General features: G+C 49.7%; 7 protein-coding genes across 7 annotated transcripts; 4 read left to right on the forward strand and 3 right to left on the reverse strand.

Annotated features, from left to right (window-relative positions):
• Window positions 1-1969: 1969 nt before the first annotated feature.
• HO133_008836 (uncharacterized protein) lies at window positions 1970-4691 on the reverse strand (the record flags this gene model as incomplete). The annotated part of the gene is made up of 9 exons (XM_037299699.1): window positions 1970-2131; window positions 2200-2444; window positions 2510-2725; window positions 2774-2923; window positions 2978-3032; window positions 3088-3217; window positions 3365-3669; window positions 3876-4284; window positions 4306-4691. The coding sequence occupies 9 exons, from the start codon at window positions 4689-4691 to the stop codon at window positions 1970-1972; spliced, it is 2058 nt and encodes a 685-aa protein (XP_037155700.1).
• Window positions 4692-5183: 492 nt separating this feature from the next.
• On the forward strand, window positions 5184-6207 carry HO133_008837 (uncharacterized protein; the record flags this gene model as incomplete). The annotated part of the gene is made up of 3 exons (XM_037299700.1): window positions 5184-5306; window positions 5543-5811; window positions 5868-6207. The coding sequence occupies 3 exons, from the start codon at window positions 5184-5186 to the stop codon at window positions 6205-6207; spliced, it is 732 nt and encodes a 243-aa protein (XP_037155701.1).
• A 415-nt stretch (window positions 6208-6622) lies between these two features.
• Window positions 6623-8229, forward strand: HO133_008838 (uncharacterized protein; the record flags this gene model as incomplete). The annotated part of the gene is made up of 2 exons (XM_037299701.1): window positions 6623-7662; window positions 7737-8229. 2 exons carry the CDS (start codon window positions 6623-6625, stop codon window positions 8227-8229), a joined length of 1533 nt encoding a protein of 510 aa, XP_037155702.1.
• Window positions 8230-11020: 2791 nt separating this feature from the next.
• On the forward strand, window positions 11021-13594 carry HO133_008839 (uncharacterized protein; the record flags this gene model as incomplete). Its single annotated transcript, XM_037299702.1, has 3 exons — window positions 11021-11279; window positions 11335-11838; window positions 11898-13594. The coding sequence occupies 3 exons, from the start codon at window positions 11021-11023 to the stop codon at window positions 13592-13594; spliced, it is 2460 nt and encodes an 819-aa protein (XP_037155703.1).
• A 3092-nt stretch (window positions 13595-16686) lies between these two features.
• On the reverse strand, window positions 16687-19309 carry HO133_008840 (uncharacterized protein; the record flags this gene model as incomplete). Its single annotated transcript, XM_037299703.1, has 2 exons — window positions 16687-18974; window positions 19285-19309. 2 exons carry the CDS (start codon window positions 19307-19309, stop codon window positions 16687-16689), a joined length of 2313 nt encoding a protein of 770 aa, XP_037155704.1.
• A 1489-nt stretch (window positions 19310-20798) lies between these two features.
• On the forward strand, window positions 20799-22146 carry HO133_008841 (uncharacterized protein; the record flags this gene model as incomplete). Its single annotated transcript, XM_037299704.1, has 2 exons — window positions 20799-21056; window positions 21226-22146. The coding sequence occupies 2 exons, from the start codon at window positions 20799-20801 to the stop codon at window positions 22144-22146; spliced, it is 1179 nt and encodes a 392-aa protein (XP_037155705.1).
• A 136-nt stretch (window positions 22147-22282) lies between these two features.
• On the reverse strand, window positions 22283-23212 carry HO133_008842 (uncharacterized protein; the record flags this gene model as incomplete). Its single annotated transcript, XM_037299705.1, has 3 exons — window positions 22283-22543; window positions 22705-22945; window positions 22992-23212. The coding sequence occupies 3 exons, from the start codon at window positions 23210-23212 to the stop codon at window positions 22283-22285; spliced, it is 723 nt and encodes a 240-aa protein (XP_037155706.1).
• Window positions 23213-23637: the final 425 nt, after the last annotated feature.

The following is a 23637-nucleotide window of genomic DNA, read 5'->3' on the forward strand; positions in this document are numbered from 1 at the left end:
GTGGTACGGTTTCCGGGAATGGATTCAGACGAACCTCAAAGGGGGCGAAGGATAGGCCGGCTCGGAGCGCGGTGTGGGAGAACGCGGAGGCGCGCATGCTGGGGAAGCCGGTGGTGCATGAGAGGGATTCCTTGCAGAGTTTCTCGACCGGGGGTCTGGCAGGCGGTCATGGCCTGAGATGAGGCGTTTGATTGGGAAGTTGGAAACGCTGGGGTTTGCACGCATGCGTCCATGTATTATTTACTTAGTCGATGGTTCTTGAGTGAGTTGGACAGGCTCGGGAGTTTCTTTCGAGCACAGCGGTGCATGCTGTCAACGTCATCCCGGTGTGGGAGGGTTGCCGGGAAGGGAGAGCGAGCTTGACGTTCTGAATGTCGAATCATCATCGGGCTCGTGTGTATCAGCTGTAGGTTATGCGTACAACTTCCCTCCACACATCCTCGCTCGCCATGCTCCTCGGTTCTTGGAATTGTCCTACCGTCTATGCATCCTTTCCGGCCGATCCTTCACCATCATCCCCGACGCGTGATCGAAGGGTGGGTTGGGTGAGCAGCGTCTCACCCAAACTGTCATGTACTGGTACGTACCTCCGTGAGAGAATGATACTTTCTTGAAAATGGGACGTGTATGAATGGGGACTCCGTTACCGTTCTTGTTTTCAACACTGAGCTGAGGTGCAGCTGGTTGTCGTTCGGATGAATTCATCCAAGCTCAGGCGGCCCATAATCTCTGGTGGTGAGTTGGGGTAGTAAAGTAGTTGGATAGTCTTTGTAATTCTATCCATTCTGTCTCTATGGACAATCTTTCCTTTTTTCTTTTCTTTCTTTTAAACAATTAAATGGACGACACGATCGTGCCGATCTGCCATATTATATAGTATTAATAAAAACACGGACTTCGGGGAACAGATAGAAACGGGCATCACTCACTCATCCTTTATCATTGCACGGACAGGATCATCACGGACGCAATCTAAGTCACTCACTCCTTTCCCCATCCAGTCTCGCCCTCCATTCATATTCTCGCACATGCATGCAAGTCTCTTGAATCCTTCCAACACGGACGCCGGCTTCGCAGACGCCTTCTGAACGTATGAGGTTGGTAGGTAGGTAGGTAGGTGACGCGTTGAGGGAAGACTTCATACTGACCCATCCCTATCCAGCGTGTCAAGGGTTGAGGGGCGCTAGAAAGAAGTTGATAGCAACGGAGTTGGGCAGACAGGGCGAGGTCAGGTCAGGTCGAAATAGGTGGGTGGATGCGAACGGGGAGAGAGGGAGAGAAGATCCGCAGGTATCCCCCTTCACATCCTATAGCGAGACATTATATGTTCTTTCGGCGGTGCGGTATGGGCTCAGCGTCGCCGGTACAGCGGAGAGGACGATGGGGACGATGGGCTTGCAATCGCGTCCTGCGAGTATTCCCAACATCTAGCCTCAAATGCTCTCCACGTCAACGCGTGCCATCTATAGTCAGTAGGCCCGTCGGCCGGGTTGGACTTTTCCAAAGACTCATTGTACATACATACATGCAGATACGAATCGACTGCTGCGGAAACTCCCTACCCTTCCACCACGCTCACATAGTACAGAGATGGATAACGGTACAGGATTGCGTTGCCACATGTACAAAGATATCAAAACGGACCCATGCAATTAATGCGGCGAGGCGACTCGAGGATTTGGGGGGAGAGGGCGCAGTGCATGATCAAGGCAGCCATCTCGTGCGCCAGAACCCCGACCTCTCACGCCCCAGGCGCCCTCCGCCCAAGCGCCACTGCATACTCCTCACTCCCCATCCGATTCAAACTATTAACATACCCGGCATACTCCCTCCCGATTTTGACCACATGCTCCAAATGCTCGGCAGTCACATGCTGCTGACCCAACTGCGCCAGGGCCAGCGCCGTCCTGACCGTATTTCTAATCTGCCTCCCATTCAGATTATCGGCGCCGAAATTTTCAGTGACGTACTAGAGCAAGGCGCGCTTGTCGGCGTCCGAGAGGTCCAAGTCTTTGATGAAGATGGTCCAGATCTTTCTCTGCTCTTCGCGTGTTAGGGAATTGAGGCCGAGGGTGATGTGGATGCGAGAGACGAAGGCTTCGTCAATGTCGCCGGGACGGTTGGTGGTTAGCTGTTTGGGTTTCGTTAGAGGGTTTCTTCTGGATGGATAGGGGAGGAGACGAGAGGAGGGGGACGGACGAAGAGGATGCCATCGAAGTATTCGAGCTCGCGGAGAAAGATGGAGACGAGGGCGTTACGCTTTACGTCGTGGACGTCCCTTTCTTGGAGGAAGATGTCGGCTTCGTCGAGGAGGAGTATGGCTTTCCACGTGACGGCATACTCGAAGACCTCCTTCAGCTTGACCTCCAATTGCTCTGGCTCGGTACCCAGGTCTCCGCAACTGATGGTGAAAAGAGGACACTCCTGTTTCTCTGCCACGCATTCTTTTGCTGGTCAGCTGGATTTGGAGTCATTTGAAAGGCAGAACAGAGATGATTATTAGACTGACCAGCGGTAAGCGTTTTGCCTGTGCCAGGCGGGCCATGGAGCAAGATCGTAAGACCGCGCCCTTTACCGCTCACTATATCACTGAAGCCCGGTTTCTCCAGCCGATATGCTTCCACCATAGCTTTAATGATCCTCTTATAATCGTCCCTAATGACCAATCTTCTAAACGCTTTCTCCCGAAATCGGACAGGCTTAAGGTCATCCACCTTTACTAGCGCTGCAATGATAGTCAATAAAATTCACTAACGTTATGAGGAGCACCCACTCCATTCCTTGTCGCGCATGGAGAGAACGCCGACCTCCGGGAAACATCGCAGGAGCGTGTCTTCGAGAGGCTGACCGTCATGATCCACAAGATCCTCTTCTCCTTCAGGGAAACCATAATCTCGTGAAGGGCCCTCATTGGTTGCCACACCTGAAATGACTAATCAGCGCCTCTCCGCACTGGGCGCGGCAGATGCCTGCTTACTCGGAGGATACTTTCGCCAGTAAGTATCCTCATCAACGACCACTCGCACGGGCTCCTAAATGATTTCATCAGCCATTTCTCGTCTCTCGACGATGCTTGAAAGTGCTTACGTCCTTGTAGACCCGAGGGAACCTATCACCGTAATAGTCCTGAAGCGAAGCTCCATTGTTGAGTTCAAAGTAGCGTCGACCCCGGGCAACGAGTTTGTTATGCAGCTCCTTCTCGTTCTCCATGTATCGCCTAGTATTTCCCCAGTCAGTGACTTTCACCTTTGGGATCAAGCAGGAGTGGCGGAATAGATCACGGCAGTCAAATTGATCCCGTAACATGTCTCGCGATTCAAATGTGGCGTGGATTAGGGGATAAAATTCTGGAGAAGCAGCTTACACGGGCACAAGCTCAAGATTACTGATATTCTTTTCGCCGGAATAAGGCTCTATATTCCATTCCGAGAAGTCACGCTTGAAGGTTCCTCCCTCAAACGTTACTTCCCAACACGTCAGCCTCATCGTCCTGTTCGGACCCCTAGTGTTCCAATTCGTCACCGAACGGGAGTAGACGACGATTTGACGATCATCCACGCCTTTGCACGCGTAAACAGCGGTGTTTGGAGGGTATAGCAAAAACAGCTTGTCGTAGGATATCTTTTTACAACGACCGTCTTCGATCTCTGTCAACTTCGCATCTGTCACCTCTATCGGACATTTCCGGGTCAGCACTTCTTCATCGAGGCGCAAAGGGAGTCACGAAGCAGCTGTTAAGAGTGATATCAAAAGCGAACATCCTTACTACCTTCGAAACATGTCTTGCAACTCAGGAAGGGAACATATCAGGGCAGATCAAGACAAGAAGGAGCCTTACGATGTTCTGACTTTAAAAAGTCTAGCAGCATCCTTACATGCTGCTTGGCATCTTCAGCAAAGTCGCCCTTCAAAGTCTGGCGTAGCTGGGCTCTATATGCGAAGAAGATCATATATGGATCCATGAAAGTCACAGTGTCGTCAGTCGAATCTTTGCCTCTAAGATTGTCGAATTCATCTCCCGGAAAGAACGTAATGACTTGGCGTAGCAGGTCCAGCAAAGGAGTTGAGTGTATTGCTAGAAGGACGTGCATTAATTTTCCATCTACATCATACTCATCGTAGACGGAAAGGACGTAGCCTAACGCAGTCAGTTTCCTTGTCGCCAAAATGGAACAAAATGAAGGCTTTATACCCCCACTACGTATCTCCCGCTCCCTCTTCCGGATATCTTCTATTTTCTCGCTTTCATCGTAGATGTCCGAAAAGCCGTGGCGATTGTTCACCCTTTTCCAACGTTTTATCTACAGCTTCCACCCCTTTTCCGTTTCTTCGCCATTTTCAAATTGGTGTGGATGTATGCGGTCTTCTCTACTGTGAGCAAAGTGGTGACGCTCATCTCCTTCGCCGCTAAATTGCGACTTTCGTGGTTGGGCGAAACGATCTCGACGGGCCCCTTGTTGAGCGCGAAGGGCTTCGATGGTCCTTTGCAACTCCTGGATATAAGCGGAGCGATTTCGGTCGTCGCTCTGGAGGACGCTTGCTGGATTATCTTCGCCGTTGACGTCATTGTAGCCGTAGCCTGTTGGCAGCTCTTGAAGACGGCGAGAGTTGGTGCTTTTGGAGCCACTTTTTGATCGTTGGGTTTTAGGACTTTGAGAGGAGGGTGAATCGTCGGAATTAACGGAAGTCATCTTGTGGATCCAAGTCTGCGCGGATACAAGGGCAACCTGAGGAGTCTGAGCGTGATAGACGGTGTGAGATTGCTCTGCATTGATTTGGGGCTGCTAGATGTGTCAATTGACAATGACATTGGATTTGGGGATCAAGTTCAAAGGTGGCACAACCAAGCAAAGTAGAACCATTAGAAGGACAAAACTCGGTAAAATTCTTCTCACCGCTCTCTCTAGTATATGAGGCTCAAAGTGAATAGAGAGAGAAAAGAAAGACCGGAGATTGGAGACATGTTTTGAAACTGCAGCCTTGTTCAAGATCTGGGCACTCTAGGCAGACCCTACTGCATTGCTCCCGCTCGGCTTACACACCATCATAGATCGGCATTGCCAGACTTCAGTAGCCTTGCATATCAAAGCGGAGATAGCATCGCATCTTAGATGCACACCTTACATGATTACGTGCATTCAAATATAAACATGAGGGGCGAAGTGGGCAATAGACCCGCTTTAATGGGTCTCGAAATAAAAAGAGAAAAGGATGCCAGTATCTGCTCCTTTGATTTGGGCATCAACAAAGGGCATCAGAAGCTTGTCACATGGGACCTCACGGTTACCGGCCTAGTGAGGCTCCCAGTAAGCACTAGGTAGGCTGATGTGACACCGCATACCTACTATGACTGCGTGGTGCATGCACGACGACACTGGCGATTTTGGGGCGCGTGGGGCAAGGCTGTGGCTCCTCGAGCCCCCACAAGACCAATCTCGATTCTGGCCTGACTCTCCGACTGCGTAAAAGTCATGCTGATCGATGGCATTCGATGCTGTCAATAAACTAAATGTGGTATGTTAACATATACAGATAATTCAAGATGTCGAGTGGAGAAGACGAGGAAGACGGACTGTCGTTGGAAGGACTGTTGCCAAGACCGCCAAGACCGCGCCGAAAAGTGTTTCTCGAGAAATTGGCCATTGGTCGAAGAAAGTCAACGGGCCAAGAATTCTTGCACAGTAAACATCTACCAGGCGGGAGCCCAATAATCGCAGATCCAGAGTCGCAAGTCAGAAGAGTAACGAGGTCCCACAGCAATGCTAATGTCCACGGTTTCAAAGCCCAGTGGGGTGATGCCCTCGTCTCTCAGTAAGTATAGAATGACATGAAAACCACTCCGGACCTTGCCCTAATCTTGCCTCCAGAGAGCCTATACAAACCTCCTTGAGTCAATTACGTCAGACTGTTGTAGTGTACGAGAAGCAGGCGAGCAACGAGAAATGGGGGGAACTCTGGCGAATTCGAGCAGATGTCGCAGAACTCGATACTTTGGCAAGAGCAGCTCTGGACAAGCAGAAGTCTCGAAAGACACCTTTCAAGGGGCTGGAAAGGTTCTCTACGGTAGCTTTGGAATCTTCAAAACTACTAGATGTGATTATGAACCAGTGTCCGGAATACGTGGCTCTGGCTTGGGGCGTCACGAAGCTTCTCCTAGTCGCAAACATCAATCACTCAAGGCTCAAACAAAATGTCGAATCACACTAGCTCTCTATTGGAGAGCAGCTCGGGTTGGTAAATCAATTGATTGCATATTCGCCGACGGACAAAATGGTAGAGTATGAAGTCACAGAATGTTGCTGGCTCCAAGTGCTAATATTCACTCCTCAGGGCTGTGGCTGCGCTATATGCGAGCTTCTCCAAATTTCTGGGCAAGGCTCTTCGATGCTATGCCAAAATAAACTCGCCAGCGTGATTGAAGCCTTCGCGTTTCCTTGGGAAGCAAAATTCCAGAAAGTGGTTTCTCAGATAGACACACAAATCCGAAGGATTCAATGAAATTGCCAGCGCCAGCCACTTTCATGCAACTCTTCGCAATCAAAGTCTTCTTCAATCTCTATGGGAACGTCAGCGAGAGGAGAGGGAATCGCCACAGCGAGAGTCAGGATCCGAGCAACTCCGAATGAAGATTAGGGAAGAAATAAAGAGGGAAATAGACGGCCTGCTCCAGGATTTTGACACCAGGTGGGTGCAAAGATTCGATGAATTGCTTTTGCAGCAGACTGCACTATTTGATGGGAGGAACGACACCGGCAGACCAGATCTAAATGACTCAAACGCACAACTTGCTCTGCCAGTCTTCACACCGCAAGTCTATTTAGCAGACTTCGTCTCAGATCCGCAGACTCTGCTCGAATTCCGGAATGAGGCTTTCCCACAGCTTCAGCGATTTGATCAGCGAGAAAGTTATATTAGAGCAGGCAGCCGTCTTCTGACCGCCTATGACTGGCAGCACTGCGTGGCTTTGCTGAGACATCCTAGTATGAGAAGCTGGATGTCGACTGAGAAGTCCGGAATCCTATGGGTAGACACGTACCAAAGCCACAAGCTAGACTGGGCTTCTGTCTTTTCCACACGCCTAGCAGATGATTGCGCACGACTTGATTACTCCATGGCATTAGCACATTTTTGCCAAGGACACTCCACAGGAAATGCGATTACCACAGCCGCTATCCTGATTCAGTCTTTGATCTCCAAATCTATCTCACTCCATCATGAGCAATTCACAGTTCGGACGGTTGAACTGACTCAACAGCATTTTCAAGATGCGCAAAACGATGTAGAAGAACTCTGGGCGTTGTTTCTAGAAATCCTCGAGGTAGCAGCAAAAGGGAAGTGTGTATGGATCGTTGTCGATCACGTCGATATCCTACAGCAGGAGACGAATCGGAAGGGGCTGGAAAACGCACTTGCGCTCCTCAGAAATCTCAACGCATTGGCAGATGACCCTGCTATAACAGTCAAAATTCTTATCGCCGCCAGAATACGGGATGCTGCACGTCTATCAACGAAGATTGCAGAAGCAAGGATCTTGGCTAGTCGCCATGCTATCATAACCGTTCCTAGGGGCCATCATCGGAATGAAGCTACACTCTTAAAGTCGTCGAAGAAAATCTCACGGCTACCGGAGCCAAACGTGTCTCTAAACTTCCTACGAGCCTCGTGTCTGTCGAATCTCTCCTCACTGACACTGATTCTGAAAGCGATTGTTTGGAGGAAAGAACAGCCAAAACAAGGCATACAGCTAAGAGGAAGCCGGAAACGGCGACTGCGCCAAAGGAGGTTGATGATGATACTGGGGAGTCGGATTCTGCCTCGTTATTCGACCCTTTCGCAAGCTCCGACGACAGTGAACCAACAACTAGAAGCAAAAAGGCGGCTCAGCATTCTTGTTCTAGTGAAGACAGCGCTGATGAATACTTCTCTCAAACGAGGCCATTTGGCGATTTTGCTAAGGAGATAGGATGGGAATCCACAGACGATGAGGATCATTTGAGAAAGCAAGCTATATCTCCTCTTACACCAAAGATCGTGGTCGCATTCTCGGAGCATTCACCACGCAGCGGGGCCTCCAGGTCAGGATCCGACAAGGATGGTGTTAACGCCGGTGCCAACGAAATGCAAGCACAACCCGACCTGTCAACACCTAAGGCAGCAGATTCTGGAAGCATGTCCCAAATCCATAACAGTCTTCCGAATGACAGTGACAGCGATGGCGCTTTCGTCTAGCGGGTTTCCATGCTGTCGTTGTTGAGCCTTGTGAGGCATCGAGGCACAATTGGGCGTCGTGGGTAGCAGGTCTGGCAAATCAAGCATTTCTGCTCCTCATATTGCGCACCGGTGCGTTCCCGGCCCTTGTTCTCCTGCCTCTGGACAAGGGCTTGCATAGCGGTCTATCTCACGGCCCTCCGTCCTTCGGCAAACTCTCAAGGATCGAGTAATGTGAACATAAAATTGCTCGGATTGTCTTCTGAATGCTATTTTCCGCTTGACAGTCCAATAGATTCTTGCTTCACGTCACGGCCTAGCAATGCTACTACGGCTTGAGGCCCAATAAACATCCTCCGCTGTTCTCTTGATAACCTGTCATCCTCGTTAGCATTGCTTTTGTCCTATCTCTTCATGCTTCCCAAGCGTTTGATACGCACTCTGCCCTGCATTGTTCCGAAAGAAAAAGCAAGTATGCTTGCTAATTTCCTGATAAAATTGGGGTTCTCCAGATGCGACAACTTCTGGATCAAAGCAGAACGACTCTGCAATAACATTCTCGTCTGTCACATTGACATCCCAAATGCGAGCTTCAGAGGCAAATGTGTAGTTCCGCAACTTTAAGCTGCTCCTTAAATTTCTTTGGGGTGTCATGCAATATGACAGCGCGGAGAGAGCTGAGAACTCATACCCTTTTGCGCCAACTTCATCTTGTTTCCCCTGACACGGAATGTTTTGCTGATGAGCTCAGGCTTGGAACTTTGTGTCAGATCAGGCAGTGACCCGTGGCTGAGCATGCGGCTGTGGTGGCTTCGCTGCCCTGACAGCTGAATTAACCGCCTTGCCAGTTTCGGCTAGTTTGTGATTTCCATGTATTAGCCTATGGGAGTGGAGCATGCTCCAAAGTAACCAATGCGTGTTATGCATGCTCGCCCCATCCATCCCACATCCATCCCACATCCAAAGGGTCTGTGAATTGCCCTTGTTATTCATGATGCAGAGCTCCACCATCACTTTCAAGTCGGCAAGTTCTTGCGAAACTCGAGCTTGCATGTCTCGATCTCAGCTTTCAGCTCACGTCTTACTGCAAGCCCCAGTCGAGGGGAAACGAAATGTACGGCTACGTTCCGTCATTCGACGAAGTACTCCAAAGCGTTCTGACCAGAATCATCATCCATTGTGTCAGCGGGATATGATCTCAATAGTTGCCAAGCTGTTTCCGGCTTACCGACCGTCCCGAAACCTCCCTCCGCTGTCAACCGCTGTCAACCTCGAGCATCCGGCTGCCGATTCAAGTTCTGCACTTCTGGCCACTTGTAACCCCCACACCCACACCCTATGGCTCAATCAGCTCCTTTCCGGACTCGAGGCTGTTTTCCTTCAGTTCGGATAAAGACGAAGCAAATTTGATTTTCGGATCTACATTGCTGGTTGGCTTTCTCGTTACGACGCACCTTGTCTCAACACCTTTCAATCCCTGCGTTTCATGACAAGCGGAAGTGCGACTCTGGACCTTCGAGGAAATCACGAGGCCAAGAGGGAATCCCGGAGGTACGTAGAGAGTCTGGGCTTGCAGTAACTCCTGATTTTGGATCAAAGATCGGTTACCTGAGATGACGGCGGTCCCTTGATGGATCATCCAGCCCCATTTTCAATTTCGGGCATGGGTCAGAACTACCCGAAAAGGTCCTGCCTCCAAAGCCACGACCGAATGATCTACCAGTAACATTATGCTCTCCACGACCCGATTCTTGGACCCCATTGGCGAAGTCGTTAATTAATGAATCAGTCACATCTCGTCCATCAGATGGGCCTCTTCGCCCTCGCGTTTGCATATGCAGGTCGTCACATCATACGTCAATTCAGATGTGCTCTTTCGAGTCTACTAGAAGGCCCCTGGAAGGCGCCTCCAAGAAAGGCCCATGCAACATAGATTCAATCAGCATTGGGCTCATTGTTATATGCTATATTCTTGAATTTCTCTGTCAGGGGTCAATACGTTGAGGGGTCTTGTTTGAGCTCGTTGACAATACTGTAGATTAAACTGCTAAGGCATCGATCAGGTGTTTCGTGACTTAGGGCCGGCAGCAGTCCCGCCCCCCCAACCCCTTCTATTTTGGATCATCCCAGTAGGAGAGCTTTCTGCTTACGGCAACCGTCGATTCGAGATGGCTGCCTGAGTCGGAGGAATTATTGAGCCAATTTACTTGGTTCATTAGGACCTTTTTCCATCCAATCCTTGTTGCATGAATTAACGGACGCGCCAATTCACGTCTGCAATTTGACACAACCTTTCAATGTCGGCTAGGGGCACCTGCCATTCCCGGTTGATAAATGTGCACGAGACGACCACCATTCTGTCCCAGAATATACTAACTTCCCGAAAAAGGAGGAACAATGTTGATCGCTGAAGCCGCCCCGAAATCTAGACTGAAGTATATTGATCGATGGCTGGCTCTTCTAGGCTGAAGCGCTCGATTTCGAAGGATTACGGCTTCCCCCTTTCCAAGATGGCTACCACCCTTTCCAGAAACAGTAGTTAATCTGTTTTTGATGGAAATCTGGACCATTTGGAGCACCTCCTTTGCGATCTTGGTCGTGTTCAGTTCGTGTCCACCACAAGCATGTGCGCGTGTGATGGAAGAGCGAGGTCCCAGGCCTCCGGAATATAAATACGGCATCAATCCCCCCTCTTGGCCATTTTCAAGCCAATATCTCGAGAACATCGTCTCTACATCTTCCATCGCTGCTTTTTTGAACTTAACTTTGAACAGGACTCCTACAACCCTTAGAACAATTTCCATTGTTCGAAATGGCCGTCATCAAGACCACCGTTGCAAAGTCACAAGACATCAAAGATGCGGCGCTCAACCTCAACATCAAGGCATATGAGGTGCGCCGAACTTTGGCCGCCGTGTGGGATGTCGAGCCTACTCGCGCGCAACCACCACCACCCGAGGCTGCCTTCTCCCTTGACATGAAAAATGAAAGCTCTGAAAGCGTCATCGGAGACGGAGACGAGCGTGTCTTGGTCGACAAAATGCACTTTGCACCTGGCGGCAAATACCGATGTAACTCAATCACCATTGCTTTTATTCAGTACACATCGCTCACATAGTTATGCAGCGATTGTAAAGCTCTTCGTTCACTACGAGTTCCAAAAGCCTGGTAGCTGGGCCATGGGTACCGGCTGGCTCATCAAGCCTGACGTCCTTGTCACTGCTGGACACTGCAGCTACGACTGGAGCCACAAGCTGGGCCGTGCTACGGAAGTGAAAGCATACATTGGATACGATGGGCACCAGGCGGAGAAGGACCCAAACGTTCAGTTCAGGCATGTCAAGAGAATCGTCACAACCGAAGGCTGGGTCACAACTAAAGGTCAAAAATCCTTTGATGTAAGCTTCATGCAAGTCGACAAACCCTTCACTGGAATTACTCCCCTACGATTTGAGGAGACACCTTCTCAAGGGAAAATAGTCCTCGGTGTTGTTGGCTATCCAGGTGACTTGACCGACAAGCAGACTGGCGAGAAAGGAGCGCACATGTACGAAATGTTCCTTCCGACAGACTTTGACCTCTCCACACAAGCCGACACTATGTTGGAGTATCAGATTGATACTTTTGGTGGTGAGTCTTGTGTATAGTGACACATATTTACGTGGAGACATCTAACACCCGTCGACCAGGTAATTCTGGATCTCCAGTCCTCAGACAACACGACCTGGTCTCCATTGGAGCTCACGTGTACGGAGGTTCATTCAACTCTGCTTCGGTCATTGGGAAATACGGCAATCCTTACGGAGACTATATCGCTGCTTTCGGATTACCCTTGCCAAATGCTGCCTTGAATCTCATTCCCGTCACAGGAAATACAGCTATATCCGCTCCTGTGCCGTCGGGATATGGCTCAAGCATTCCGGGTAGCATGGCTGCGACTGGCTCTGCGATCTGCGATTTTTGCAAGTCCCGCAACGTTGAAACTCCTCATGCTTCCCAAGCGCAGCACGCCTCTCAAGCAGCGGAGGGGGCCCAAACACCGAAGGCCCCCAAAACACCGGAGGCCTCTAAACCACCGGAGGCCCCCCAAACACAACCCCGCTCTCAATATCAGCGACCTACATCTACTATGACCAAGCTCATCCAGAATGGCGGAATTGCTCAAGGCCGAACTCTAATTGCTAAAAGCCAGCTAACTGAGGCAGACGAGGAAAGTTTCATGACCGTGCTGAGGACTGTAGCATCTGCGCTTCCTACTGGATTGGGTCTCATTGGCGGAGGCCCTATCGGTGCGCTGGCGGGATTCGCTTTGAATGCCGCTAGTAAAATCATGACCGAGACGACGGGCGCTGAGAGCGCCGTGGACGCACAAGACATGCATGAAGGTTCCATGGAAAGAGCAATCCTGGCTGAGGCAACGCTCAGCGCTCTTCAATCGGCAGAAATGCATCCCGATCTGGAGGAGAGTATCTTCAACGACATGAAGGATACAGTCATGAAAGCGCTACCTGTCATCCGCAAGGCGGCTCCTCATGTGATGGGTGCTATGATGGAACCTGCTCTGAGAATTGCACTTGACTCACTCCACAATTATAACCAGAAGGTAGCATCCGGCGCAGAAAGTGCTGAAACCACCTGGTCAGAACATTTCCGTCCGACTGTTCTCTACAGTTCCGCCATCGACCAGCCAGCTGATCATAAGGCCGAGGCCTTTCTAGGTCATCTTCAAGCGTCTATGCAGCAGAACCTTCAGGAATCTGCCATCGACGATGGCTCAGAAGAAAGTCTCCTGGATGTCATCAAAGCAGGTAGTCGTTTGGCCAGCAAAGGCGTGTCCGCTGCGGCCAAGTACGGTCTTCCAATCCTACTTGACATACTGAAACAATCCGGTGGCGCCGAAGCCTTTGAAGATGAACCTAGCTCTGGCCCAGCCGCTCACCTTCTGGCTGCTGATCCTCTTGCCCAGCGTGCACTTGTCGCAGACGCTGCCCTTACAGCAGTGATGAAGTTCCCACCCCAGCAGTTGCAAGAGGAAGGCTTCTTTGACTTCGTCACCGAGGCCATCAAGGTCATTGCGCCTATCGCAATGAAATTTGCCCCCGTCGTCGCGGGAGCGATTAATCCAACCCTTGGCAAAGTTGTTTCCACTGTCCTCAAACAAGAATCTACTTTCGCTGGCGAATCTGCCAACCCCGAGTCTACCACCCGCGGAACTACTAGACCCAGACTTGCCGTCACTCCTAGCCTCTCTACAAAACGCAGTCTTTATTCCCTTCGCGATGGTAGCGCCCATGGTAACGAAAGGCGCAACCGCTCCGAGCACCCAGGAACCAACGGGTCTAGACGTGGACCATATTCTCGACTCGGCAGCCAGCTGGTCTACTGAGGAATACTGTGGGCTTGCGCTCTGATTGCCTTGGGGAGTAGGTCGTCGAACTCTTGCGCATTCTCGAACCTGTAGCCATGGGTTTGCAAATCGAGGGCAGCTTGGAACACGTTGGAATCAGTGGTGGAAACGGACTGCTCTCTCGTCATCATTGGTTATTTGAAGCACTTAACTGCCCCTTAATACTCCTTGCTTTTGTCTTACTAATTCATGCTTTTATCCTAATACTCCTGGCTTTTGTCTTACTACTTCTTGCTTTTGCCTTAACACTCTTGGCGTTTCTGACGTCGCAACTGCTGATTTTGGACTTAATCTGCTTTACCAAAGTCACTCGTTCGAGCACTGATAATACTCAGTTAACTTTCTATCAGAGCGAAAGTAATTGCTCTCCAACCACACTTTTTTCAACACAACTAAAGAGATGGTTTTTTTGATACATCTACAACAATACAGCCTGGAGCAATTGAACACATTTTTTGCTCTCAATCTGACCAGTTCTGATCGTTTCGTAGTTCCCATTTGACTCCCACGCGACAGCACGCCCTGGATGGGTCATTCAGGGTACAAATAAGCATACATTCTACCTGTTAGCGATCAAGGTCACCACATGAAGCAGATGCTACGCTGAAGCTTCGCGAAAAGGTCCCATGTTCGTCTCTCTACTGCCGGGGTTAGTCTTAGGCCCAGAATGCGGACACCGTGACCGCCGAAACCCTTGGGTTTCACCATGTACGGAGCCACAAGTCAGCGCTTCTCTAAGGAATAACCTGTGACATTTCCCAGGTGGTTGATTCCTATCACCTGTTGAATAAAGTTTCTCGGATTTTGTGTTCAATATGATATCTACTACGCAGTAAGGAATTGATATTTGAAAAGAGCTGATCAGTCGAACTCCCTCAACCCCCCTCCATTTTTCTCATATCCTCCCCCTCTGGACATACGACTTGTCAAGGCGTATGGGGATCTGCAATGGCTAAGTCATAGTTCGTCACTGAACCATTGACGCTACATCGCTTTGCTTCCATCAACCTTTGCCATTCGATCCGTCGAACTGCCTCGTCGCCCTCTGGCCGGGCTTGCAGATTGAGGTGGTCGAGCATTTCCGTAGCCTCGACACGATCCGGGTGCTCTTGGCCCAAAGTTTCCACTTTGCCGTCGAGGACTACGGTGAGGAAATATCCTAGGTTCCCATAATGTGCTGGATAAAGCGGCGTTATGCTCTTTGGGGTAAACGGTCACGCTTTGGAAGATACCGTCGCTACGGTAGAAAGCTGCGAGGTTATCTCTGGAAGCAGTGACTCAACGATGATGGGGGCCGCGACCTCCAAAAAGCGAAGGGATTGTCAAGCATCCACTAGCGTGTACGTACCGAAATGGGATATCAAACACCACTGGTGAAAAAACAGTAACGCTTGCGTTGTTTTATCTTGACTATCCATTCAATTGTCACTGCAGTGACTCATGAAAGACTGCAACTCGATAATGGTGGGTGAGAAAAGGGGGTGAAATCCAGGCAGCGAAGCAGTTGTTGCAGGCCTGCTGTCAGAAATTTCGGCTGCCAGCCAATAGGGTCGCATTGCGTTACGAGTCACCCTACATATCACTCTACATTGCATTGCACCCTGAATCCTGGGGGGTAACTGATTGGTACGCTCTGCATATTCCAGAATCTTCTTCTACGCTAGCATCCGCCTTGTGGGATTAGCTATGGTCCCTTTTGGTGTGAAATCACTTATACAGAGCATCATTGCAACACTGATTGCGTGCCGTGACCGGTGCACGCAAGGCTTTTGGTGGACGAAGCCTTACGATGCTGGTGCACGTATAAAAAGGAGCTCCATCCCACTGCTCATCAGTTCCTCTATCATCACAAGAAACCACGCCATCGAACAGTCGTCTCGAAACAACCAATAGCGATTACCTCCAACCGATCAACCGACACAAAAGTTATAAAATCTCCTTGCACCTTTCATCATGCACCTTTTCAACATTTTGCAAGCGGCCACCCTTTTGGTTGCTTTCCGTGAGGGTTTTCTTGGTTTGGGGTATTGGTGCATTGGGATTCCCATCCGAGTTGTTGAAAGCAGCACTCCGACCGCACCATCAAGTCTATGTATGTATGACCTATACTTCAAATAAAGAGATTTCCCTTTCTTTCTTTTTTTTTCGTTCTCTGAGCTGCGCAAACTGAGAGACGCCTGAAGAGCCCCATTCGCTCCTTGCTCGGAAAAGAGAATCCTTCGCGGCCGAGTTGATTCAGGCGTGGGCTGGTGTTTCGAAATCATTGCACTGCGCGCAGCTGTTGCAAAAAAAAAAATTGAAAATCCAAGTCGTATTACGGCAGAGTGAGCGTAGTACCTCTGCACTTGAGGGTTCTGCTCACTAACATGCTTACGGAATTCATCAACCCTTGATTAGAGAGTTCGACTTGACGCCGTTATGCTTGCTGAAAGACCGATTCGGTGGGAACATTGGCCTGAGCTACATCTCTTCCGAAACCAGTTGTTGGTTTCCGGATAAGGAAGGCAGAGGGAATCATGTTCACACACTTACGCATCCTACTAAAGTAGATCGAAGTTAGCGTTTGGTTTATCTTCCATTGTCAGAGCTGTCAGATGCAATGAGCTGATTCCTAAGATTTTATCAATGTCTGATTCTGTTTTTTATCTTTCGTATCGAGATTTGTTGAAGGATATTCGATAATTAATACAGATGCTCGAGCTAGAAGTACTCACGTAATGAATCACAAAAGGCGGCCCGTAGAACACACCTCTCGAACTGGTAGCTTGATCCGAGCGCAATTGCGATGTCAAGCTTGGCCATCCTTTTTGCAAGGCGTGATCGGCCCGTGAAGATCAATCTGGCTTGCGCCGCGGAGTGCATTGCCCGAAAGAATCAATTTGTCTTGTACATGTAATAAGGTGTACTAACACGATTCAGATTAAGATTATTATTATGTTCTTATAAATTTTATGGACCATCAGCGCCGTTCTTCTGGACGCTATCAACGCTGAGCCACGACGGCACTATCATTCGATTTCAGGTGTGCTAACCCAGAGGTCGCATCCTATTCTATTGCGAAGCACAGAACCTCAATCTCCTTGCCAAATACACCGCACAGCTGGAAGAACCCATGAGTCCCCATTCCCGCATGTGGTCTCCGGTGCGTCCGGACTCAGGCAGGCTACGCGGGTAGGATTGGAATTGCAGCTGAGATAGCCCGCGTCGTCGCTCGGGCTTGGGATCCAATTGCACGTGGGTCCAGATGTTCCCGATGGTTGGAGACTCGTGATAGTAGTGGTAGGGTATGGGTTATTGATGATTGGTATTGCGCCACTGATCACCGTAGACCTGGTGGGGGTGTCGCAGTAGTCTGGCTCGGAGTCTCCAGTTATTTCCCAGGCTTCGTCGTAGAGTTCAACATAGGACTCTATGGGTAATCCGTTAGGCTGAATCACTTCTTTCTCGAGGCTTTTCAGCGCAAGGTATATGGCAAATGTCGAGGGTGGTGGGGAAGCTGGGCTAGTGCTGGAAGCTGAGCAAACAGCTGCGCCTGCGGATTCAAGATCTCGACGCTTTTGACGTGGAACGAGCTGTTCGTTCGTGGCATCCCAGGATCCCTGTTTAAGGAGCTCGCCTTCGATCCAGAGTCTCCACATGGCCGTCTGAACACCATTGCATTGCATCTGATTAGGGTCGTACTGAAATAAAAATCTCCCGTCAGGGGTCCATTCGTCATCCTCGTGGCTGCCGTCATCGCTATCCGGCTCAGGCGGTTTGTCCACGGGATCATACAGAATCGGCTCCAAGGGTACATTCTGACCAAGAATCTCCTTGAGCTTATCAGTAATTTCTCCCACTCGTTGGGGATGAAACATGGCTCCTGATCCTGAGACAAATCCAGGGGTTACGATGAACACTTGTGGGTTGGTGGCACGGGAGAGTCGGCCACCGACTGCTGTGAATTGGGAAAGACCAGGCATTTCAGGAGTACCATCCCCGGAACCTAACACATTGATGATGCTAGCTTTGAAATTATCTTCACCCGATAAGAAGCCCTCACTCTCCCATAAATGTGAACCCCAAACAAGCCCTTTAGATATGACAATCACCGAGGTGCAGCCGTACATTCCCTGTAGAACCATACTCAAGGGGAGGGCCCGCAGTGGAATTGCGAGAGAGGATGAGATGCCTTTTACCCCTTGAATTCTGAGAGGTACATCATTGTGAGCATCTTCTGCAATCGATATCTGGTCGTAGAGGAAAGAGTCCAGATTTCCATTCCACGGTGCGTCGCTAGGTAAAGATAAAACGCGCTTCTTTAGTTTCGATGCACTCTGATACCTCGAAGAGATTTTCTGGGGAAGCGATACAACGCGTTTCTTGAATTTTGCAGGCGAAGGATAGGATGAAGGAGGGTCATTGTTCGCACACGCAGAGCATAAAGCTGAACATAGCTGTCGAGAGGTCGTCGATGACATAGTAGAGGAAGAGGCCAGAGACGACGTCCTTGAACCTGGAGAGGAGGCTAAGGACAGCGTCCTTGGATCTGGAGAGGAGGCTAAAGAGGGCGTCCTTGGATCTGGGGATTCTGGATTGGGATCAGGTCCACCAGCAGCGCCATCCACAGGAGGATCGTCGACAGGTGGAGACGCGCAACTGCTGATGAAAGGGACCGGGATACAGGGCAAATGGAAAGGATCCACGATGTCTCCATTTGGCAGTTTTGGAAATTGAAAGGTTACACCTGGGAGTGGAGGGTAATTCCAGACAATCACGCCTCCGCCGGTACCTCCACAGTGAGCACAGCCCACAAGAACGGGCACAATCGTCTCCTGCCCACCAACCGTGGTTGTCAACCAAGTATTGGAGGTCCAAGTACTAGTGACCAATTGAGTTGAAAGATTGGGAGGAGGTACAGTATCAGTTGAAGTGACACCGAGGATCTCATATAGCGAAGTCAACAAGACTGATTGAGTTCGGCTACTTGCTGGGCGCTGGGTTGGTAAAGTAGTCAAGGTCCCATCGACACTGATCTGTCCTTCACTCGCAGAAATGGGGATCGACAAAATATGGCTCGATATTGTTACGGGAGCAGCGCCGGGTGTAAGTGTGTTGCTTCCTGAAACGAGGCTTGTAGGGTTGCCAGTTAGAGGGATTCCGTCGACTGTGTACGTCGACAAAGTCACAGTGGTGGAAGGGGATCCAGCACTTTTGGTGGAACCTGGAGCGGGAGTCTTGGTCGGTGTTTGCTGTGACAAAGCTGTGAGTGTCCCGTCGACGGCAACCGAACTTCCTGATGGTCCAAGGGAGAATGTATGATGTGAGATGATAGCTGGTGGTCCACCGGGGAGTAGCGTGGTCTTTCCAGCGATGAGTCCTGGAGAGCCGCCACTGAATGTTATATTGTCAAACACATATACAGTTGCACATGAGATATCCAGCAAGTTATTTATCGATCCCGCGTTAGCATCTAACAGCGGAACCAATGGTATACACTCGGCTGCAGGTGCAGCGTGATTGTGATTGACCTGTAGCCAAAGCAGGAAAAGTAATCCATTGAAGGAACAAAAGAATGACATTCTCTTCCCAACCGATATAGCAATGTTAATGATAGACTGGGTGCGACACGTGCAAGTCTGCACTGATAGGCAAGAAGGTCCTGTGCACGGCCAAAAGTGCTCTATGACTTTCTTTTCTTATGGGGAGGAACATGTTTGATGCAGGATGACATGATTATTTACTGGAAAACCCAGCAAAAGCCGGCCCGCAGCTTTCAAAATTTCCTGACTAGCTCTCTGCTTTGCTCGCACGTTGCCCAGAGTATTTATTAATAAGTCAGTTGCTTGATGGAGCCTTGATATGCGATACTACCTTATAATGAAATACTACCTTATAAGTCAATTAATTCGGTACCATAGAAGGCTAAAAAGAAGCGAGAAGCGAGACAGGCATATCGACGCCAGCGATTGTTGGTCTGACTCTGAGATGGAATACTTCCTGTATACGACGATCCGGCTTGAGTGATGGATCCCATAGAGATCTATGCATTCTCTCTGTCGGATTGGTCTTTTACTCTTCACTTCGTCACATCATGGACACTTGACACTTGACTGTCGTAAATTCGCTGTGCTGCTGTTGTTTCATTTCGCTTTCAACCTTGCTTGTTAGTTGTTGGCCCTACGCCTTATTTACGGCGGACGACGGCTGACACTACGATAAAATAAAATAAAAATTCTCTTTTTATTTTCGTCTTCGCGATTTCTAGTAAATTTCTTCAAAATATTCTTTTTAGAATATTTTTAGGCAGCTGCTACGCGTACACTATTTTTAACTCTTCGAGAAGTACTTATTAAGCTTATTAAGGTACTCTTTAGGGGCTACTCTCCGGGGTACTCTCCGGAATATTCTCCGAGGTACTCTCCGGGGTATTCTCCGGGGTACTCTTTCGGGTACTTTTCCGAGTATCCTCCCAGGTACCATGAAGTTCGCGCAAAAAAAATAAAAAATTCTACGGGACTTTCCGCAGAACTTTCCGTGAATTCTTTTAAGAAAACTTCTTTTTCGCACTTCGAGTGTTTCTTCGAGTGATTTCTCAAGTAACTCTTTAAGAAACCCCTCAAGTAACCCCCTAAGAGAAGCGGGGCGGGTTATGCTCGTTACGACTAGACCAAAAGGTGATCACTAGTAGTCCGTCACTAAACAGTTACTTATACTAGTTGTAGGCTTGAAAGCGTACGACCGCTTTCCCACACACATCTCTAAGTGCTCTCTAAAGTATCCTTAAAAGTATATCCTCGAATAATCTCTTAAATCCCCCTCGAGTACCCCCTAAAGAATCCCCTAAAGTATCTCTCTAAAATATTTTTTAAAAAAATCTCTTCAAATATTTTTTTAAAGTCGCGGGAAGGAGAAAAAAATCAAAGAAAAAAAAATTGATTTCGGTTTTGTCGTAGTGTCAGCCCTCGTCCGCCGTATCATTCAGGCCTAGTCTGTTTCCAGGTTGCATCCGGGGCCTTGGCGCACTAGTCACGTGACTTGCATTAGTGCGTCCGATACGTGACCTCCTCGATTCACAGCAACGCAAAGTTTGCATTAGCGCTGACGTTGCGTTCGCTATGGCCTACTTCAAAAATTCCAACCTTCCCGAGCGAAGCTGTGAAGCTGCCCGTGGCAACAGAGTGCCTCATCGAAAGTCAAAACAATGGCGCCTAGATCCTGGCTAGATATCGCCCCTGACTCCCCTTTCTCCCTCGCCGACATTCCTTTCGGAATAATCACAACACCTGTTTCATCTTCTCCGCACGTCGGAGTAGCAACTGGAGAACATGCTCTTGATCTCTCCGTGTTCGCCTTATGTTCGGGCTCCTCGGACTGTCGGGCGATCACATCACATCTCGAGGTTTTCTCTCAACCCGCCCTCAACGACTTCGCAGCACTAGGGCGCGCCGTCCATCGAGAGGTTCGCCATTTTCTCCCAAAGGTCTTTGCAGAAGGGTCAAAATTCAGTCCTGCTGAGGGTGTCACAAAACCCTACGACAGGTCTCTTCCCACTGAAAGATGTCGAGACCCACCTCCCCTTCCGCATTAGCGACTACACCGACTTTTTCGTCGGCAAGCACCATGCTTAGAATGCTGGTGCCCTGATTCGCGGCATCGACAATGCTCTACACCCGAACTATATGCACCTGCCTGTCGGCTACCATGGCCGAGCTTCTTCGGTGGCTGTCTCTGGCACTTCGATCCGCAGACCGCATGGCCAGGTCATGGGAAACCCGACTGCAGAAGTTCCAAAGCCGATCTTCACTCCTTCCAAACGTCTGGACTTCGAGCTTGAGCTGGGTGCGTTCGTGTGCAAGGCCAACAAGATGGGGGAGCCCGTGTCAATCAAAGAGGCGGAGGAGAATATCTTCGGCTTGGTTCTGATGAACGACTGGTCTGCAAGGGACATACAGGCATGGGAAATGGTACCACTTGGGCCATTCAATTCGAAGATCTTCGGAACAAGTGGCAGTGCATGGGTCGTATTGATGGATGCATTGGAGCCGTTCAGGGCCAGCGGAATCGAGAACGAGAACGGAGTGCTGCCATATATGCGAGAGGGGAAGGAAGAAAATGTCTACGACCTGAACCTAGAGGTTGAGTTGACGATTATGGCCAACTCCATTGGGGTATCTCCATATGTCCTAACGATCTATGCAGCCAAATCTGGCACCTCAACCACGATCGCCGGTACCAACGGCAAATATCTCCTCTTCTCCTTCCCTCAAATGCTCGCACATCATACAGCTGGTGGCTGTCCCATGCAAGTAGGCGATCTACTGGGATCGGGAACGGTAAGCGGAACAGAGCCAGGCACTATGTCCGGTAGTATGTTGGAGCTCAGTGCGAATGGGAATAATAAGATACAGCTACACGGTGGAGACGAGAGGACTTTCTTAAAAGACTATAATACACTGACACTGAAGGGTCGGGCCGGAGGTGAAGAAGGCGGCCTTGTAGGATTCGGTGAGTGTACTGGGAGTATCGAACCCGCGATAACAATGCAGTAATCACAAGCAAGAGGCTTTCAAAGCTTGCTCTCATCCAACAGTGAGCTTCCATGCATCGTTGTTCAAGTTCTCGTAGCTTAAGACTTCGCGCACGGAGACCGAGAATAGCCGGCCGAGACAGAGCGCACTCAACGTACTAGTCAAAAGTCCTCACCGCCTGGATTCGATCATGCGTCCCACTAAAGCTCGACCAAGCCAAACTGCCATCGAAATTGTACCAGCCTCCGCCTGGACCCTTCCACCGACGCTTGGGGCGCTGATTCCCAAAGGTCAATCCCAAACCGTTGCCACCACACGCTGTCTCGTAAGGTTTCCGGTGAACGATCAGACCAGCCATGACATCCATGTCTTCATCCACACCGTCGACTAACGCTCCCAACAATCTGCTCGCTGAAATCTGTAACGACCAGCAGGATGGTTTGCAATGCGTTGGATTCCTGCGGCGAAGAAGCCTGCTGCCAAAGCATGGCGAGGTCATTTGGAAGACAGGATTTTCCTCCGAGAGTCGGCGTTTGAACCGTCTCGAACGATGTTTCGCACAGGCTCTTGCGATCGGACTCGGTGATCGCGAGGACTTGTGGGAGTTTGGAATCGGAATCCACCCGTCAGCAATTTACCCAACTCGATACGCCTTGTGTGGACGAATAGCTGAGCAGACATTGTGGACTGAGTGTTCTGAGCTGTAGCAAGCAGGAGCTTGAGAGCCTCCAGGGCGAAGTTCTGCGGGCTGGAAGGACCGGCCAAGCTTGGACCCGTATGTTTGCATAATGCCGTAGACGCGATCGTTGGGATCTCGTGTCTGCCAGTGTCGAGCTGCGCCAAACAGCAGCATGGATTTCTCCCACAGCCTATGGTACGGACCTAGCTTCTCTATCAGATTGAAAATTGCCGCGTGTTCTTTCTTGGGGGGACGCTGGCCGTTGACGGCTCTGCGCGTTAGTTCAGCATAGACACTGGTACGGTTGACGATCAGATTCGCAAGCCCAAGGTTGTTGCCATTGCCTCCTTTGCGCTCCAACGACTTTGCAGCCTTGACCACAATCGAAGCGTCTGCGCGAAGGAACATCTCTTGTAAGTAGGGCAACCCATTTCGACCAGGGGGTCAACCCCGCAATTTCGAATTTTTGAAAATCGTAAAATCGCAAAATCATTTTTCATAGCCACCTCCCGATTTATTTATCGATCTATCAAAACGCAAGCGATGGCTCTATAACACTCAGATGTGATTCATTAAATAGTGTTCTATTATTGAAAGAAGACTTGGAATTATCATGCCCAAAGCTTCTGTGATTATTGTGGAGTCATTACCACTGGTTGGGGAGTGGGCTGCAGTCAAGGTAGATGGCTCCAAAACCTCCAATTGAATATTACTCCGCCAATATTAAGTCAATTTATGTGATTTCGAATTCTAAATTATATTATAGAATGCGCGCTATAATCTACACTCTTCAGAATCTAAATTAATTGCCTTGGTGTGGAGCAATGTTGTGG

This window comes from Letharia lupina, assembly GCF_014066315.1.
Source record: "Letharia lupina isolate WasteWater1 chromosome Unknown contig_5, whole genome shotgun sequence".
Classification (NCBI taxonomy): Eukaryota; Fungi; Ascomycota; class Lecanoromycetes; order Lecanorales; family Parmeliaceae; genus Letharia; species Letharia lupina.